This window comes from Anomalospiza imberbis, chromosome 6, assembly GCF_031753505.1.
Source record: "Anomalospiza imberbis isolate Cuckoo-Finch-1a 21T00152 chromosome 6, ASM3175350v1, whole genome shotgun sequence".
NCBI classification, from domain to species: domain Eukaryota; kingdom Metazoa; phylum Chordata; class Aves; order Passeriformes; family Viduidae; genus Anomalospiza; species Anomalospiza imberbis.
The window spans coordinates 20,435,316-20,455,509 of NC_089686.1; the positions used below are offsets into that span (position 1 = coordinate 20,435,316).

At 32.8% G+C, this 20,194-nt stretch overlaps 1 protein-coding gene across 12 annotated transcripts in view; it reads left to right on the forward strand.

Moving 5' to 3' along the window:
• Nucleotides 1-20,194, forward strand: part of CEP128 (centrosomal protein 128) — a 212,053-nt gene that overhangs the window by 38,072 nt on the left and 153,787 nt on the right. For 9 of the 12 annotated variants that reach the window (XR_010999880.1, XR_010999881.1, XR_010999879.1 and 6 more), the window contains 4 exons: nt 2,006-2,170; nt 5,064-5,237; nt 6,843-6,902; nt 8,577-8,769. Coding sequence is in view for 8 of the 12 variants with exons in the window: in XM_068192686.1 (XP_068048787.1) it covers nt 2,006-2,170; nt 5,064-5,237; nt 6,843-6,902; nt 8,577-8,769 (592 nt within the window). In the remaining 4 variants the exon portion in view is untranslated. Of the gene's footprint in view, nt 1-2,005; nt 2,171-5,063; nt 5,238-6,842; nt 6,903-8,576; nt 8,770-8,955; nt 9,716-11,398; nt 11,434-13,175; nt 13,707-20,194 lie in introns of those variants that run through there. The other 3 variants (XM_068192688.1, XR_010999883.1, XM_068192690.1) reach the window with 3 other exon arrangements.

The following is a 20,194-nucleotide window of genomic DNA, read 5'->3' on the forward strand; positions in this document are numbered from 1 at the left end:
AAAGCTTTAAAAATAAAGGTCGGTTGAGAGAGACTTGAGGACTGAAGGGAAATTTAATATATTTGTAGAATCCAAAGCCTTAAACTTAAAAGAGGGTGCATTTATGAGTTACTTTCAGGAAATCAAGGGTAGAGAGTCCTTTGTTTAGAGAACTAACTTCTGCATAGATTGTAAAAAGAAGTGACTTTCGATTTTAGTTGTTCTCTCCTCTCTTGCCTCCTCTGTATGGTACTTTCTGCCCCACTTTTGCTTAATTTTCTGGAGTGTAGCACTGGATTGAAAAATTATTAAGTAGTTAAGGAGTTTTTGTGGTAGTAGGAAGGGTACCAAAGGAATATTGTATGATGCAAGAGAACTGAAGAAGAACATAGAGTTTTTTAAGATACCAGTGTTAAGGAGGATCTTAATGTTTCATTACTGAGATTCTGATGCTTAAACTTTTAATTTGGTTTCTGCTAGAACATCCTAAATGAATCCAAATCAATGCCTCTATCATGTCTTATTTGGTTTTTAAAAGGATTGATACACTAGGCATAGGAATTCAAGTGGTTTGCTTAGTGATCCCCATTTGGCTTTGTGCTCAGAAACTCTGGATCTGTTGCCTAATTTTAATACATACCCTCATTTTCTTTAAAAACATGCTTGTTTTCTTAGAATGATGACATACAAAATTTCCTGCTGCCTGACAGTATGGATGTCTTTGAAGTATTAATCTTTAATCTAAGCTTATACAGAGCTACGTATATATACATATTAAATTGTCTATATTTCTTTTTAAATTGTTTTCTAAACATTTTCCAATTGCGCCATCCATTTTTTCCTGAAGATTATTAAGTGTTGAAATTGGGTTCAATAAAGATGAATTAAATTATAGTCATATCTACCTTGTCCATACTGGAAATTAATAAGTAATAACTTTCTCTTCTGTATCTCAAGGGTAATATAGGTGAGGGATTTTTTTCTTGGATTGTCTCCATCTGCATAGGTATTAGAATGCAATTACCTTTAGTAGGAACTGAAAAGTTGATTTCTATAAGCATACTCACAGAAAATGTTTTGGGCATTGCAGGCTTGTTTTTCTGATCTTTAGTCTTTGTAGACTGTAGATGCCAAAGATTTTTCTGAAATTATTCTTTGGAAGAATTTTTGTAATCTGTTTAGTCTCTAAATTACTGTCTAGATCTAGTGTCTAAATTAATTCATAAAACTTCTCTCCTTACCCTTCTTCCTCATGGAAGTTATATTTATAGTGTAATTGGGAAATAGAATTTTTGCTTTTCCTCAGAAAGAAATTTACTTCATAAGTTTATTTTTGTGTTTAAATGCATCCCACACTTCATCTAATAAGAAACTGGTTTTGAGCAATGTGTGTGTTAATTTGCTTCTTTGTTGCATTTTTTTAAGTTTTCTAAATATTGTAGAGCATTTCTCAAATCTTTCATTTTCAGTCAGTTTTTTTTTCACTGGAAACAAATATACATTATTTACTCATTGTTTTGGGGCTTTCTAGATCCTTACATTTTTTCATTTTTCTCTGCAAAGTTTCATCAGTAGCATTAATCGTACAAAGTAATAGCACTAAACCCACACAAATCTAGAACTTAAAAATACTAAATCTTTGCTGTTGTTTCATTGCAGATATAAATTTAGCATTGGTTCCTGAAATTAAATGAGTTTTTAGACTTTCTGATTCCATACTAAATTATTTTAGTAATGGAAAAGCTGCATAAATACTAGGTTTCTCAGGATGATGTAAGCTGATGAGTGTAGCAGAGCTGAAATGGAGAACCTGAGACTTCTATTTTTCTGCTTTAAACCACTGTGTGGTTCTGTGATGCATGTTTTCCATGTTCAGATAAGTAATTGCACTTAGTAGAATTTTAAATTAATTTTTTATGTTTATCATTTGGCAATAGTGTTCCACTGATTTAAAACTTTAGAGTTTAGGTGTGTTTTAAAATAACCCATACAGTGACTTTGTAATCTTTTTTCCCTTTACCATTAGATGGAACTTTTAGAAGAGAAAAACATAACCAAGGCTCAGTGTCGACAACTGGAAAAAATAAAAGTTGAGAGTGATAAATTGACAGAAGAATTAATCCAAAATGAGGAAGAAAATATAAAACTAAAACGGAAATGTGAGTTTGTGAAACAAGAACTGGAGAAAAAGGTAAAATTAACTGATTTTAACCATGATTTGTTTCTCTGCTGATAAATACCTAAAATAAATAATGGATTATAGAAATAGATGGTGACCCTAAAAAAGCCCAGCATGTGTGTATTAAAGAATACACCCAGTCATGCAATAGTACATGGTTTCTTTTTGAATGAAAGAAGACAAAAATGCTTTGGCTGGATTATGAACTATATCTCTCCAAAGATTTGCTAATATTACTTAGGGCTATAAATACAAATCCTGTTGCTTGTCTGATCTCTAATATAGGTAACTAACAAATGTTTAATCAAGCACTTCTAGTTTTCTTCATATTTTTCTTCAAGATGCAGTGGAGCTATGAATAATTTAGAGATAATTTGAAGTAGATATGTAATGTAAGCATAGTAAAAGAAATTCTAACTAATGTTGAGGTGGAGGATTTTTGGTTTTTTGGAGTTTTCTTTTATAATATAGAGTTAGAAAAATGTTAAATCTGGCATTTCTTTAGCTTGCTAAACTATCAGGAAGTGGTTTAAAAGCTCAACTTGTCAGACTAGTAAAAAATACTTGAAATGAAAATTCAAAAATATGTTTTTTCAATGTTGGCATTTTAGTTGTGTAATATCTATTATTAAGAAAATGTCTTTATAGGAATGTACGTGGGCTTCTGTAATCTGTTGTGTATTAGCTCCAACCTTACCTAATATTGGGAAGACATTCTTTTTACATCAAAATCATCTTTTATATCTAAATTGAAAAAGATCAGAGAAGGTTTTAAGCATGCAATTCTATGATCTCAACTTTTGAAGGTAAAGGTAGATGGAGATTCTATTAGCTTGCATTAATGGTTAACTTAAGAGAATATTTGCTGTTTTGGTTTTGTGGATTGTCAAAACGGATGTTAGGATGGGGGAAATAGTACTACCTCTTGATAAATCTCCTACTAGCATACAGTTGTGGAAACACAGCAAAAGCTTATTGTGTTACAGAGTACTTTCTTTTTTTTTTTTCCCATGCTTTTTACACTTTTAATATTCTGTTCTTAATGCAAATACTAATTCAAAGGGGCATAGGTATTACAGCTAGCTTAGTTTTTTTTTTTTTTCATGAAAGGTGAAGGAGCAGAGCATAATGGTAAAATGGTTGGTTTCTTTCCTTTTCCTTCTGTGCACTTCCGAGTCATTAGTGACTTCTTTTCTCCTGTAGGCTCTGGATGTAGAATGATAAGGAATGTTGGCATATTCAGAAAATCAAGCAAATAAGAAATAAAAATAATAAAGTTATGTGTTCTGTTTTAGTCATGGTCTGTGGGAATGAACTTTGACATGTGATAGACTGCATTCAGTGAACAGTGATATAACAATACAGATACTGTAAATATATACAGTGCAATCTTATTGCTTTCAGAATACTAGTCAAAACTGTTATTTCAACTCCCATATTTCAATTCCCATCTTTATAGTACAGAAATACTCGAAGCTGTGCATCTTAAAAACATCTTATGATTTCTTCAGTTTAAAATAACTACTGTCCCAAGTATTTTTGTATTAATTGAGTGAAAAAATCAGACTGCTTATCAAATATTGGTGTTTCACATTTGTAGGCCACCTACATTAAAAACACCTGTTTTGCTAGTAGAAATAAACACCTATACGTATATATGTATACAACCTCCAGAAAGGAGGTAGCAAGGTGGGTGTTGATCTTGTCTCCCAATTAGCAAGTGATAGGACAAGATCAAATAGCCTTAAGCTGTGTCTGGGGAGATTTAGATTGGATATTAGGAAAAAATTATTCATGCATTGGAACAGGCTGCTTAGGGAAGTGGTTGAGTCACCACCCCTGGAGGTGTTCAAAAGACATGTACATGTGGTGTTCAGGGATATGGTTTAGTGATGGACTTGGCAGTATGGGGTTTTTAGTTGGACTCTGATAACTGAGTTCTTTTCCAACATAAATGATTCTATGATTCCATATATATCCTATTCATGGAACTTGGTTGTTAGATGTCACTTAACTCTGCACTGGTGTCTCATAAGAGCAGTGTATGAAGATTTCCAGCAAATAGACTTCAAACAGTTGTACCTTGTCATTGTGGAGGTCCACAATTAATAAATTTTTGAAATCCTTGCTGTTCTTTCCGTTCTTGGTGCAAGTCGCACACACTGGAATTTGCCTGTTAAAGTGTTTGCCCTTTGCTGCATTACATCCTTCTGATCTCAGCACCAGACAGGTGTGTTTTAGTTTCATTTAGTCTCACAGGATAGGTTTTTCTATATTATTTATGATGCATAATTCAGTACTTTGTGTAACCTAGCAGCAGTTTTGTTTGGTTTTATGGCGGCTGTATCATAGATACAAAATAAGAGAATCTGAATTTTAAAAACATATGTAACATATTAAATCAACTTTCTCACATTAGCTGATAACATGAAATACTTCAGTGCCACTCGCTCTCCTGTGAGATATTCTTTGTGTAGTTTTCCTTTGAGGGCACACTGACTGCCAATAAAACTTTCCTTCTGGGATCTCTTTTCTGACGATAGAGATTAGATGCCTAGAACAGATTCAGGGCAAAAGATAATAATGGGAGTATTTACACTGGGCTCTTTTTCTACTCATGAGAAGATTTGTAATAGAGCACCTATTTTTGACTTTGAAAATAGGCTTTATGATTGTTGAATTTGGATTTGGTAGCAGTTTCTTCTTAACTGATTTACTGGATAATAAGGAGAACCAAGGGAGGAACTTACAAGTGCTATTAGAAGGTATTATTTTTCCATGGCAAGAAGTTGAACTTAGCATGACTGAGTATGGTCTGGTTATAAGATTGAATGATACATGGCTGATGACATATATTATTAATGCAATTATTTATCTTTGTTTTGTTTTTCCTTTTTCACTCCAGGAAAAACAGATCAGCAATGAAGATCATTTGAGAAAGATGAGTGAGGCCAGACTGCAGTTTAAAGATCAGCTGCGTCAATTAGAAATGGAACAGCAATCCATCCTCTCCATGATAGGAAGTGAAATTGATGCTGCTTGTGAAATCTTTTCTCGAGACTCCATGGAGAAATTCAAAGTAATTCTAAGTTTTAAGTATGCTGCAGGTTTTGTTCTTTCCTTGATGCAAGTTTGTAGTGGAACTTGTATGCATTGTTTTCACTATTGCATAGATAATCATTCTAATAGAACTATGGCTATTTAGCTGGTACAGAGGGACAGTGCTGTGTATTAGAATGGGGTACTATGAAGGAGTGTCCGTGGATTAAGTGGTTCTGCTTTCTTTTTTTTCTTTTTTGAGGAACAGTTCTCCTTTTGCTTGTGTGAAAGGACCTTTTATTAGCCAAAATTTTGAGATATGTTTTCGTAGGCCATGTTCCTAGAATTGGGAAATCTTTAAGAAGGACCTAAAATGCTTTTAAAACTGGGAGAAAATGGAAGAAATTTTTTGTTAAAAAAATCACTTGGGTGCTTTTGTTTTTTATGTAGAGAACTGAATACTGAAAATGAAAAGAGTTTATAACCTCCTCTTTTGAGGAGCAGGTCCTTGCACCCAGAAAACTCATACTCAAATTTTCAGGAAACTGGTAGCTTGCTGTAACTTTTTTTTTTGCTGTTTTACTACTTTTCTTGCAACCCCTGTCTCGCTGTAGCTTTTCTTCTGAGCATTCTCATTTGCTTGCCAGGTACAGAAACCACTCTTCCCCCTCCATATGATTCTACGTGACTGATCCTGTTAAATCAACATTGTACATTTCTGAGAATAGAGAGAACGGACTGTCTGACTCAGCTTGTCACCACACTTACAAGTGCTTGACCTAGTGGCTTTTTAGCCTTAGCTACAACCCAGAGTACACTCAGATTACATCTTTTTTTTTTTTTTTTTTTTTTTTTTTTTTTTTTTTTTTTTTTTTTTTTTTGTCTTGCTGTCTAAACAGAGAATACTTTCCTGAGATGCAACGCTCCTGGTCATTTGACTGGGCTGGGCTGCTTTTGAAATAGATTTTTTTTCATGATTGACAGGATTTCTCCACTTACACATGGAATTGAGGTGTTGCAGAACAAAACTAGATGACAATTCTAAGAAAATATATTTGGCAAACAAGCTTTCTTCTCTGTATCCTTCCAGATAGGTCTTTTTTTTAATTAACTTTTATTATCTGCTGTAGTTGCCAGATTTCTGATCATCGAGCCATGCCTTCTTTGACTTGTTCCTCACCTTATGAAGATTTTTTGGTTTCTGGATAAGGTTTTGCAAATCCCTGTTTATACAATTCTCCTTGGTTTTTTTATCACTGGCCAACTTAAACCAGTTCTGAATTTGAATTTTTGACTAGACAGTTAATGTGAAAAAAAAAGTTAGTTTTGTGGTCCTGGTATGATTTTTTTTTTAATGTAAGAATCTTCCTTTATAATATTGTTCCTCTGCCCAGTACTTCAGGTATTCTTAAGGTTTCTAAAAAGTTTCACTCTTTACTTCAAGAAGTTGCCACTGCAACTTGGGTAAGCAGGAGGAATTTGATGGGTAAATATTTGTCTTGAAAGAAATCAAGCCACTAGGCTTAATCTTCCTTGATAAGAAATTTATTTCTTTGATGAATTTCCAGTAAGCAGAAAAGACTTTCTTCCTTCTATGCCTAATTCCCATTTTATGTCTGTTTCTTTGTCACCTGCTTTTTCATAGGTGATATCCTTTACACCAACAGTACTGAATGATCCTCATCGCTGGTTAGCAGAAACAAAGGTAATAGTCAAACCTCCTGAAGTTTCACTGAGTGAGCTAATACTCAGCATTTGATGGTGTAGTGGGAGGTGTCCCTACACATGTCAGGGGGTTGGAACTAGATGATCCTTAAGGTCCTTTTCAGCCCTAACAGCTGAGTGAGAAGGTGAGTCTGTGAATAGATGGATCTGATTTAGTTGAACATCCATTTAAAATGGCACTTCAAGGATAAAAGGAAAAATACAAAAGCATTCCTTTGGCAATTATTCTGATATTTCCAGACTGTTATTTCAACTGATAGAGTAATTTTCAAAATGCTTCTATTAGCAAGAAATAAACATCACTATAGCAAAATAAATATCAATATGATTTTCACCAAAAAAAAGGCATTGAAGTAAGAACAGTGATAGCCTTTAGATCTGTTTCAAGTTTTTTCAGACAGTGAAGCATAACAAAGTTGTCAGCAGGTTAAGTTTCTCTTACAGCATTATCACAAATCTAGATATTATTTTAAATGAGGCTGATATTTATTCAATCTAAAATATATTAGATTGGATTATTGGAAAATGAATTCTTTTTTTCTTTCCCCGTTGAAGCTTTCAAATCCTATAATGTGGGGACACACTTGACTGAGAACATCTTCAAGGTGATGACTGTAACTCATAAATCTTGCCTTTTGTTTTACAGCTTTCCTCCAGTTCCCTCAGCTCACACATAGAGCACACTTCTTACCCAGTATCTTTTAAAAGAAAAAAAATTCTCATTATCAAAATAGATCGCAAACTGGGGAAGACAACTGGTGGTTTTGCTTCATGTAGAAGGGTCAAAGCCACAGGAGAATTGACTTAAGGAAAAAAGAAGCAAATGTTTGCATATAAGAGAAGGTTATTCATAGTGTGTGGTCTGTGTAAGACTTGTAGACCAAGAAAGACTTAGACTATAACAGAGATAAGATTGGAATCAAAGGAGAAATGCTATGGAGGAAGTGTTTTCTTCATTTGAAAAAGTGACACTGGCATATTATTAAAAAGAACTTTCAAAAAGCACCGAATAATACTTTGCAAACCTAAGTTTGTTTAGTTGCTAGAGGGAAGTTTAGAATGAATGACTGCTTAAAATACCACTTTTATTTTCTTTTGTTTTTAAATAGACTGTGTGAAAGTTTCCATATCATAATCCATTTCATCACTTCTAGATTTACTGAATTGATCACAACCTTATCGATGAGATCTTTTTCTCCTCTGAGTGAACCTTAAATATTGACTCTTGCTGACTAGAAGGACTGATGTCTCTTTTTTAGAAAGGGGAAATATTCTGAAATTCTGCCAACATAAAATAGAGAGAAAAAGGTACTCTGAAAGGAAGGCCTATCTCTTGGTGTCTATGTGTGCACTAATTCAATGTGAATTTCTATATCTACCCTAGCAAATTCATGCTTCTGATTTAAAATAAATAAAATAATATTAAAGAAAATCACTTTTCACATATAATTATCAACCAAAATATGTCTTTTTGGTCTCTTGAAAATCAACTTATGTTCTCTTAATATATCTGAATACCCTCTATTATTATTTTTCAGATAGCTACAAATGAGTAATCTGTGACTCCAAATATAATTTGGTCAGTGAACATTTATGTCCTGTTATTTTTATTAGAATTCTTTACTTTTTATTGTACCTTTTGTTTTAAATGTAGACTAAGCTTCAGTGGCTGTGTGAGGAGGTAAAGGAAAGAGAAAGTAAGGAAAAAAAGCTGCGATGCTACTTGCTGCAGAGCCGAGAACAGCTCAAGCACTTGACACAGATAAAGGAGACTGAACATCAGTCTCTCTTTAAACAGATAAAAAATCAAGAAAAACTTTTGGAAGAATTTCACAGAGAAAAAAGAGGTATGTTACTGATTCCTTTTTTTTTTTTTTTTAATAAAAGGGATTAAGAATTTAAAATTCTATTAATTATAATTTCTATGGCACATTCATTTTATCAACTAGTTATTTCAAACTGCAATGGGCTAGTGCTAACCAAGAATAATGTTTAGTTTGTGGTTTTTTTGTTTTCCCTTGCTGACAAAGAAGGCAAATGCAATCAGCCGCATTTCAAGCCTACACAGTGGCTGAAGAACACATGAGTTTACATCATGCACAGTGGATATAGAAATTATTTCCCAGCTGTACCATCTGGGACATTGCACGACCTGGGCAAAAAGGGATTATACGAGAGTCCGAGGCAGTCTGAGTTAGACTGCTATTGCACAGCTCACAGAGTCATGGTCCGATCTTTCATTGTATTCTGTTCCCTCTGTTTTGGAAGAAAGGTGTCACCTTTTAGAGTTTCTTCAGAAATCTTGTTCCAGCCTTTTTTCAGGACTCCATACTGATTTAACTGGGCAGAATATGTATTCTCTTTCATTATTTTGTTCGTTGTTGCTTTGTGCTGATTGATGTTGATTCAGATAAGAGTAAACTTTTAGTAAGTGTATTTACAGCTTCTAGTAGTTGACTTATTGAAAATGGTTTGTGAATTGCAGCAAAAACCAAAGCTGCTTGGTTTTGGCAAGAACAAAGTTAATTCTCTTTGTAGTAGCTGAAACATACTGTGTTTTAGATTTAATATGGATAGTAATGTTGAAAACACACTCATGATTTTCTTGTTACATCCTAAGTCAAGGACTTTCCAGTTTTCCATGCTCTGATAGTGAGATGGTACACAAATAGCTGTAAGGGAGCAGGGCCAGGCCAGGGGAACTGGCAAAGGGATATTCCATGTATTAGAATATTATTCCCAGTGCACAAACACAGGAGAGTTGTTTGGGAGGAGCCAATCACAGCTGGAGAAGGGGCTGGACATTGCTTGGTGGTGAGCAGTGATACTGTATGTCACTTGGGATTTTTTTTTACTTTATTTCTATCTTTTTTGACGTGCATGTAATGACAGTGCGTGTGACAATGTATGCAAGAATAATGGATTTACAATCTCCATGTGAATTGGTTTGTTTTATACTCATGTCAACTTAGATTTTTCATTTTAATTTGAAAATTATGACCTTCATTATACCACATCAGTTATTTTTTAGAAGTTGTAGAAGGTAGAGAAATAATAACATGTATATCTGTTAATCTGAGTTTTGAGTACTGTCATTCACCAAGGATACATTTAAATGTTTAAAAAGGGGTTTTTATTAAAAAAAAGGGTGCAAGACAAAGTCTGACTGTTTTTGTATCTTGAACAAATACTCTTACATACTAAATGAAAAACCCAGTCTTCATTATGATGTGAGTAATACAAGAATGTAAACATGTAAATAGTTTAATGGATGAATGACTTGAATATGAAAATTAGAAAAGCTACTTTCCCAGAGGGAAAAAAGAAAACACAGCTAAAAGCATAAAAAAGGTGTTAAGCCACAAGGAGAAAGCAATCCATCAAAATGATAAAAAATTTAAATTAAGGGTACAGAATGCTGGTTGGCTTTTCTTACTTAAACATAAAAAATGGAAAGTATTTATGCAATACTAAAGCACCCAGTAATGAAATTATGGGCAAATACCAGGTGCAGGAATAAAGCAAATGAAGGCAGAATGTATTTAATTGATAAAAAAGCCCTTCACTTTTTTTTTAATGCTAAAGTATCCTTTAAGGTATTGCTAAATAAAATAGGTATTTAGTCAAATTTGATCAAATGGATGAAAGTATTTTCTGCTGGAATGATGCAGATTTTAGATGGAGCATTTTATCAGATTCTGTGAATAACCATGAATATCCATGGATGTGGTTGACTGTCCCCACTGACACAAACCACTTGTCTGAGTACCTGATATAGTCTGAAAATACTCTATTAATTTAAGTTCACATAAATCAAGACTTATGAAAACGAGACAGAAATTGTATTCTCAAGAAATTAATTTGTTAATTTACTTTCTTTGGATCTGATAATGAAGTTTACTCATGGGGTTTTTTGAGGAGAAAGAATAAAAATAGAAATTTATGGTGGACATATCAAAAGTAGGTGGCATAAACATTTAAATTGCTTTGTTGATGAACATGTTTAAGGAAGTTTTATTAGCTTAAATAGGTTCTACTAAAACTTTTAACTATGTATTTTTTTGTCTTTTCCCTTTACCAAAGCATTTGTACGTACCTAGGATTTTGTAGGCATTTGAAACCTCCTTATGAATCTCTGTAGAAGCGTTAACATTATCACGGTGGTACCTGTGGTGCTATGAACTGGCTGTCTCTGTGGTATAATCCTGACAAATAGAAGTAAGCTAACATAGAGATTCATCCATGAGAGAATAGAGAATGAAGTAAAATGCAATTGTGAAGCACAGAGTTTCAGGATTGTGTTTACAGAGTAGCAGAAGTTTCATAGTTATCTGGTGACGCTTCTAGATCAGCTATGCTTGTCTTCCATTCTTCATAAGAGTATCATGATGGAGGGTTCAGAAATTCAGAAGTCTAGCAATATTCATAAATACAGAAGAACTGAAGAGGATGTGACTTCTGATTTCAAGTTTGCAGATTGGTACTTTGGATGCAGTTCACTACTTAGCAAGGTATTTATCTAGCATGCTACACAATGGGATATTTCAGTAATGACTTGGATTCCATGTTTCATCTTGGACTGATTTTGGTCTTACAATCAAATTTATTGCACGAGGTATTCAATATGTTAACAAAATAGACAAAGGTCTGAGGAAATAAAATGCTTAAGTTCCAGTTTCTTAACTAAGAATTTAATTTGCATTCTGGAATCACTGGGCATGCCATGGTGTTCTTAAGAACAATTTAAAAATTAGTTTGGGTAACAAGAATTTTTTTTTTATTATTTTTTGAATGCCATTGTCGGCAATTGTACCCAAGACCTGGCACAAATTTCTTTCATTTATTGTATTTCTATATGATCTAGCCAGACTGTGTAGTCTGAAAAGATCATCATTCAAATCAGTGAAAGTCTGTAATTGTTCCTTAGTGGACCCAATGGTTTTATAAACTCAGATTTACTTTAATTGCCTTTCCAAGAAAATCTTGGAATATACTGACATGTATATAAGCTAGACATAATATGTTATATAGTGGTGGGCATGAAGTCTGCACATTTCTTTTGTTTCAGGATAATATACTGCTACTTCAGAGAAGACACGGATAGTCAACAAATATATGTTTAGCAAAATAAGACCTGACATATTTGGCAAGACCATATCTGTTTTTTTTTTTTAATGAAACAATGTTAGTATGGCTGTAGTGATATAAGAAGAGGAGGTGCATTGCTTGCATTTACAAGACTGATTTAATTTATCTCCAAATATTCTGCAAATACTGTTTTACACAAAGTCCCAGGTGATGCAGGACGTACTCTGTACCAATTCTCAGTGTCTACTGAAATAATGCTTTACAATCACATTTAAATTATTGCATATTTAGAATCTCTTATATAGGTATAACATATATACCTACACTGCTAAGTAAAGCTTAGGAAGGTAACAGTTGTAGTCCTGAGCTGTGATAGACTAATTTTAGATGCTTTTGTCACAAGCACAAAACTGTACTGGGCAAGTGATTGGTATTTTTCTTTATGCCTTAAGTTTATCACTCCTGCATTTATCATTGTGCATTGTCTTAGATTTGAGGATACAAAAATCAAAGTTTGGAAGACTTACATTTTAGGTAGTTTTAGTGGTGGTGTCAACTCTATGAATCGTACAGTTACCTCTAGTTTTGCCACTTTAAACAAGTAAAATTGACAAAGATTTTGGGAAGTGATTCCTGAAGCAAGACATCAGTTTATTTTAACTTCTTTTTTTTCTCTTAGGTTCAGTCAGGATGATCTGTTATTTAACTGCTGTGGATAATGTAAACTCAAAAGAGCCTGGTATATTAAAGTAGATTAAAAATATAGGTAAAACTTTGCTCTCACAAAACCTAATCTTTGAAATTAAATTTTTGTTTTTTTTCTATTTTAAAGTCAGGAAGTCCAATTTCTGTTTGAGTCAGGAACACTAAAGCAGAAAGAGTAAAAATTTAAAATAAGAAACAGTGTAGTACATTGAGTGTAAATACACTGACACTGAGCAATCTCTGCTATTAAACTGAGGAAAAATATGAGATTGGGAACTAGTGAAAATCAAAATAGTTTAAAATCTTTCTATTATGACCTATTATGTTTCATTTAATAGTAAAGTACATACACTGTTTTGAAGACAACTTTAAGCCTGATTCTGCCCTTTCAGCTTTGATTCTTTTTTTATTAAATTTCTTTTTCTCATATATTGCATGATATTGCCCTTGTATGAAGAAGAGTCCTTTCTGTGGCAACAAGAAACATCACAAGGTATTTTCAGGTCATCTTTTATTGAACAGTGAATGGGAGCATCAACTAGAGAGAACACTTTTTTAATCATACATACAGGAAGGAACCTGAAGAATTTTTGAGAAACTCTTAATAGTACTTGGTTTTCATAGTGAGCTTCAGAATGCTTAAAGTTGAAATATCATTACTATTAAAATAATTTATTTCTTCTTAATAGTGTTCTTGCCCTTTAAATAATGCTTGGTTTTTTTAGTGTGATGGGGGAAGGAGGAGGGAGGACTTCTAAGTTATTTTAAACTTTGCCAAAATGAACCTGCGTTCAGAGTCTTAGAAGAATGGAAATAAACGCAAATCATTTAAGAAATCCTGCCCTGTGGAATTTTTTTAATTGAAAAACTGGAAATATCTGACTGGACATGCATTGCTGTAATTATTTAGTATTTTTCTGGAACCATTTTCATTTGACATTATCTTTTTATGCACTCATAAAAATATGGCTGCCATTGTAAAAAAGAGAAGGTAAGAGATGGGATCAAACTGTAGCTAAGATGTTTTTAAGACTTCCTTTGATTTCTTTTTTCTTTCTGAATCACATACTTTAGATGATTATCTGAAACTTATGTACAGTTTTTTGGTGTTGAAAGCATGATGAGTCATTTAAATTAGTGAGTTTGTATTGCTCATTAAAAGTAAGAGATTATATTTATTATGGTTTACCTGCACATATCAGAAACTCAATCAGAATTAACAAAAGAAACCTGGGGGATGGGGATTCAGTGTATATTAAATAATTAAAATGTATTATTTCTTTTTTTCTTTCTTTTGTGAATTATGACTTCTTTCTTTAAACCAAGCTAAAATAGCTGGTGTTCTATGAACTAGTGGGTTTTTTGGTTTTTTTTACAGCTGTTGAAATGAAATTGGACTCTTTATAAGCACAATTACAGCTTAACACTCATTTAACACTGTATAATAAAGAGAATCTTGTAATCAACTGTACAAATTTATCAGGACTCCTTTAATTAATATGAAAGGTGATGTCATGCTTTCAGGTTGTGTACTGTGTTTCTATACCAAACTGATATCATCATTTTACAGCTATTAAATTTAAAAAACCCAACCAAAAAAACCCTACCCCAAGCAACACAGGCACTTCCACACTTGTCTTGAATTCAATATTTTTCTGAGAAGTATGTAACAGAAACATGCTGTCATTTATTCTTCTTTAGGTAACAATGACATCCTGAAGAAACTCTTCAATATCTGAAAAATGTCAGTTTATTTAATAATATGCTGTCTTATAGGAAATAAAACTGATCCAAGGGCTCTATGTTCTTCTCCTGTTGTGCCTATTCCCTTGGTCAAAGGCATCTTAGTCTAAAATACAGATAAATCATGTTGGAAATTTGAACAGAAATGAAAAAATGCTATCTAAGATTTAGTATAGTGAAATTTTTTTCAATTAAAGAAGTATTTAAAATCTTTCATCTTGCTATGTCATAGATTCAGTATCTTTCAAAATTAGTGCTTGTTGTAATGGTTTTGCCTAGATTTTTTTGGGCTGTAATAGAATATGATTTTCAGTGTAGTTCATTGCTTTGTTAAGAGCTTTTAAATCCTTTCAGCTGACATGATACATCAGATCCTTTTTTTCTTTAAATGAGTCCTAATGATATGGTGTATTTGGAGAATTTAAGTGCTATGTCAGTACCAAAAATTCCTCACTTTGAGAAGAGCTTCAGTCATCAGTAAAAGTAATTCTTAATGTTGACTGTATGCAACAAAATAATTTAAATTACAGAATACACATTTTAAGTGAATTCTTGAAAAAAAAAAGGAAGTCTAGCTGGTTTTGGATTTTTCTGTAAAAAGATTAAGTTAAATAAGTGATATTTAATCTGTTTGTCCATTTTTTCCTTCTAGTGGGTTAAATATGACAAATTCCTAGGTTGAATATTTACTCTGATCATCATGTTCAAGGTAATAACTGTCTATAACTAACATGTGGGTTTTTTTCAATAAAATGGGAACCATGATTGGTACTTTTAAATACTTTACATATTTTGTAGTTAAAGGGGAAAATCCTTAAAAATGTCTTAGAGCCAAGCAAGACAAGCAAATTAACAGTTCATACAGTATGAGTGATTAGAACAATAAGCTACTAATTGTTTTTACTAAATTATGGGTTCCTGTATGTAGTTTTTTAAAAACTACAGACACATAATAATGAGTACATATATCTGAATCTTCTTTAGAGTGGGCAGAGAGTCTCACAGTATTTTTCTTGTCCACATCTATTATATTTCTAGGATAAGGTCATAAAATAGTCAAAGGTATGATTTGGATACTTCTGCCTAGTTTAAAGGATTTACATTGCAGATTATGAAGCACTGTTACTAAATATTGTTGCTGTAAAGTTATATTTGTTTGCTTAAACAGATGCAATATCTGTGTCAGAGAGAATGTGCTTGCTCCTGGTTATGTATTAAAAAAAAGAGCAAACTGAGGGTAAAGCTTAGTCTCCTATGCCTCAGCTGAATTACTTAATTCTACACCACCTTTCTGCTCTAAGAATTGTTTTTTACAATACACGTTCATCTTGCTGTAATTATTTTCAAGTATTTGAGCAGTACCTTTGTGCAACATTATATATTTCTAGTATGTAAATTTGTGTTTAGTGGAAAACATTTAAATGTAAAATTTACCTTAATTTTTGTTTCACAATTCTAACGCTTATGATTTCTTTGTGGATATTTTTTTGTTTGTTTTTTTGTTTTAGTATACCTGGTGAATTGAGGTGCCTAGCACTAGAGAAATAAACCAAGTGCAAACCCAATAAAACAGATTCTTTGAAATATATATGTATGTTCTTCATGCATATGTACATACTGCATCAATATTGTATGTACTTCAGCTACCAGGACAAAAACTTTGTCTTCCTGATTTTAATTATATTTGATGACTTGGCTGTAGAACATTACTTTCTTCATTGGATTGAAATTCTAGGAGCAGCATTTTCTAAAAATAAGGCTTGAATGTTTTCTGTAACTGCTTCTACTTGCAAAATCAAACGATCAGACAGTATACCATTTCTTGCAAGACACTATATAAAATGAAAAAATCCTAGTGAAATAATTTTGTTCTAATGTAACATGCTTAAAATCCATGGAGTGCATTTTTATTAAGGAAAAGCTCAAAGGACAGAATTAAGTTAGGACACTATTGAATATAATACGTGATCTTATAGTTGTTTGGCAATTTACAGTTTTCCCTATCAAGTTCTTAATGCCTATTACAAACCATCTTATTTTTTAGCAGAAGCATATTTAAATTGGCAGAGAACTTAGTTTTTCAGATGCCTTGCTTCTGTTAAGACATGAACCATGAGTCATGGAACTTGGGAGGCAGTTTGTTTTGCATAGCTTCATGTCATCCTTCTTCCCTGAGGAAGAAGGGACTTTCTTCTCCAAGCTCTTGGGAATGTTGAGCTGATGTTTCTCAAGTGTATTAAAGGGATTATAAGTATGCTGGGCTATGTTTTATTAAAGTGGCTTCTTATGTAAGAGTGGAATGTGAATATTCTACTACATACATGCTTATTCTCCTAAAAGCTGGAGAAATATTAATACTTCATTCTTGGTCAATGAGGCTTATCTACACAGACGGGTTTCATAAGTTTGTTCCATGGACTATTCATGTATTACAGTGAAACAGAGAAAATAAGCAACAGTAGGATAAGATCTGAACTTTAAGGTTGTAATGTTTCTAACTTGTTGCAAAAACATCTCAAATTTGAAAATACAAAAATAGTCCAAATAAATTCCAATATATGTATGTTATATACAATATGTATATAGTATAACTTCTTCAGGCTGGCTTCTGGTATTGTGGGAAGATTGCATTATGAGGGGAATAAAAACTAAAAGCCTTCTAAGATTTCTTTTTTGACCATTTAAAAAATGATTGTGTTTTAAAATCTAATCTGTTTACAGTACACTGCAACTCTTATTTTGATCTGATCTTAAAACACTTCAGTGTGTGACTTCTAAAATAATTTGATTAAAGTAAGTATTTTGTAGTCTTGCTGTAAGCAACAGATTTTGTGTGTTATCTGGAAGGAATTTTGATTTCCAAAGAATTATTTACAATAAAGACAGTGTTATTACTACTAAATTATGAAAATTTCCATCCTTACTGTAATTGAGAATCAATGGTATGATTATGTGGGCCATTCAGTTGCATGATTATGTATTTTTCATTTGTTAATCTGTTCTTTCTATAAGAATGGCAACATAAAATGCTTTTGGTTCACAAAATTAGCATTTCATATTTCCTGAAGTGGTAATGTACAAATATAGTGTGATTGAATTTGAGCATTCTATTTGTTGCTACTCATAGGGTTTTTCTAACTCATTCATTTTTGTTCATTGGGAATTTTGTTGAAGATGATTCACTAACTTGTAATAATCTAACTTACTTGAGTAGTAGTAGTATAACAGTATTGGACAGATCCAGGAACCACACTGCATCTGGTTAGGAGGAAATGTCAGTACTCATAGTGTCACAAGGATCAGCTCTAATCAGGACATTTTTACAGAGCTATATAAGCTCTGTAAATGTGCGTGGTCATCAGAAGCTGGGTAATTTGTCTACCTGAATCACCAATATGAATAATATTTTATAACACTAGGTCAAGAAAAAGTAGTATCAGGTGTCTTTACCTTAAAACTTGTTGCATATGTACTGTTCTCATCTGATCTGCACCCTGAAGTATAGTGTGCAAGTTGCATGTGTACTCTGGTTCCAAGTTGCACATCTGACAGTATTCTTTTTCCTGAACAGTGCTTTCAATCTGTGTCCTGTAAGAGATGACTCTATTTTTTTAAGTTGCTCTAAAGACTTTGCACTGCCTTATTTTAAATTGCTCTATAGACTTTGTTTGCACTGCCTTAGCAAAGCAAGCAAGATCCAAGAGAAAGAGTTTATTCCAAAAGAAGCTGTAATATTGTTGTATTTCAGCTCAAGTAAACTGGTTTGCTAGTGTATAAAATACACTTCAAGACAGCAGAAGGACACACCTTTACAGTAAACCAATTTTTTATTAAAGGGGAAAATATCTGTTACTGATCATGCTAGTGCTTTGGGACAAATGAACTTTGAGGATCAGTTGTGTAGAGGAGAAGTGCAGTTGTGTGTTGCACTGCAACATTATACTGTGTGTAAAGTGTAGATCTGGAAAAGATACTGTCAGAAAGCTTGACAGAATAGAGAAACCCAGCATGATTAATTTTAAATATTACTTTGATTAATTTTAAATATTACTTTGATACTGGAGATGTTCTATGATTTGTATTTTATTGTCATTATTAAAACTGTAGGTTGTCATACAGAAAAAAAAAATCCAATCCTTAGGTCAATTAAAAGGCGTTTTCAAAAAAATATGCTGGCAGCAATAGTTGTAGCAAGGGAAAATTATACTAGAAAAAGGAGTAAAATTATAGAAGCCACAGAAAAGCATACAAACTTCTGGGTAAGAGGTAGAAAAAAGTTTCTGAAAAGCAGACTCAGATTTTCATTTTGGTTATTTACTTATTTTCTGAAGAAAGTTTAGAACCATATTTTCACAGTACAAAATATATTTTAGAGCTAAGGCTTAAATCTTTACTTTTGGTCTCAGGAGCTTTAATTTTTTTAAGTTATATTTTGTTATACGTAACTTAAAGACACAAGGGAAGAGAAATTTAGCCATCTAATAAGATTGCTAGAGGGTATAAAAACCTTACATAAACAGTATGAATTTTCAACATTGGGTGTACATTAAGAGAGTAGTTTTCTGTTGTTTTCTCTGTTCAAGAGGCATGAGCAGATCAAAGCACGTTATAACCAATATCTCTTAGCACTTAAACCCTGCTGGGGCATTTCCAGCAAAGCACATTTACTGTTTGCTTGGTACCTCTCCATTCCTAACGTAGGAAATGATGCCCCAGCAAGTTTCTGTTTGCCAACATAGCTTATAACGTGTGCTGCAAGAGGTATCATATAAGAACATATCAGGCATTTTAGAACTTTAGCAAACTTCAGTTTGTTCCCTGCATTTGCATTGCTGAGGTTAAACGGATGTGCAACTACAATGTAAATAGGTAAAGGATTAGGTATATAGAATACTCAATGTATTCCCCCATTTCAATGGCATTTTGTGGGATTTTGACAGTCATTTTGCCATTTCTTTGATTACTATTTCAGTGTCTCTATCTGTAGAAATTATGTAGTGTTGGGAGAATGGAATAAGCAATTCTATAATAAGCACAATTTATTTGCCGCTCTTATCAACCTTGTAATAAGATTTGCAGTGTCTTTTTATAATAAATAAAATTTTTATAGTACATTTATTATACTGCTCATACTTTATATACATTTCTCCATGTAATCTTCATTGTAAGATTAATGCCTTCTTACCTTTTTAATCTGTTAAAACAGCAGTGTAAATTTGGTTTTTTTGTGATCAGTCTCCAGGAATTCTGTTGATCAGAAATAGAAAGTCAAGTGTCAGTTGAAAATGACACATACTCCACTGTACGAGGGAAAGAAAAGGAAAAATCTCTAATGTTGCTATTCAGTTAAAATGTAATATATATAATTTTCCTCCTAATATTCTCTTCTCTTTTGGAGTATAGGAGAGATTTCTTCCTCAAATCTATGTATAAAAAGTTCTTGAAAAAATTTACTGGAGTTGTTGTACTGTAGATTTTTGCAATAAACCATGCAGAAGGAATAAGAAGTTATTGCATTTAGATAGTGTAATTTTCAAAATAGATTTTTAGATGTTAAATGTGCCATTCACTGAGAGTTAAAATGTTTGCCAGCTGAGCTGGTAAGTCTCAGTTGTATATCATCAGTTCCCATGGGACAGTACAAAACCAGGATTGTCCCATCAAGGAATAAACTTAAAGCCTAACTGCAGCTGAAAAAATTAGAAGTAAACATTACTATTATGGCTCTCTTCATAA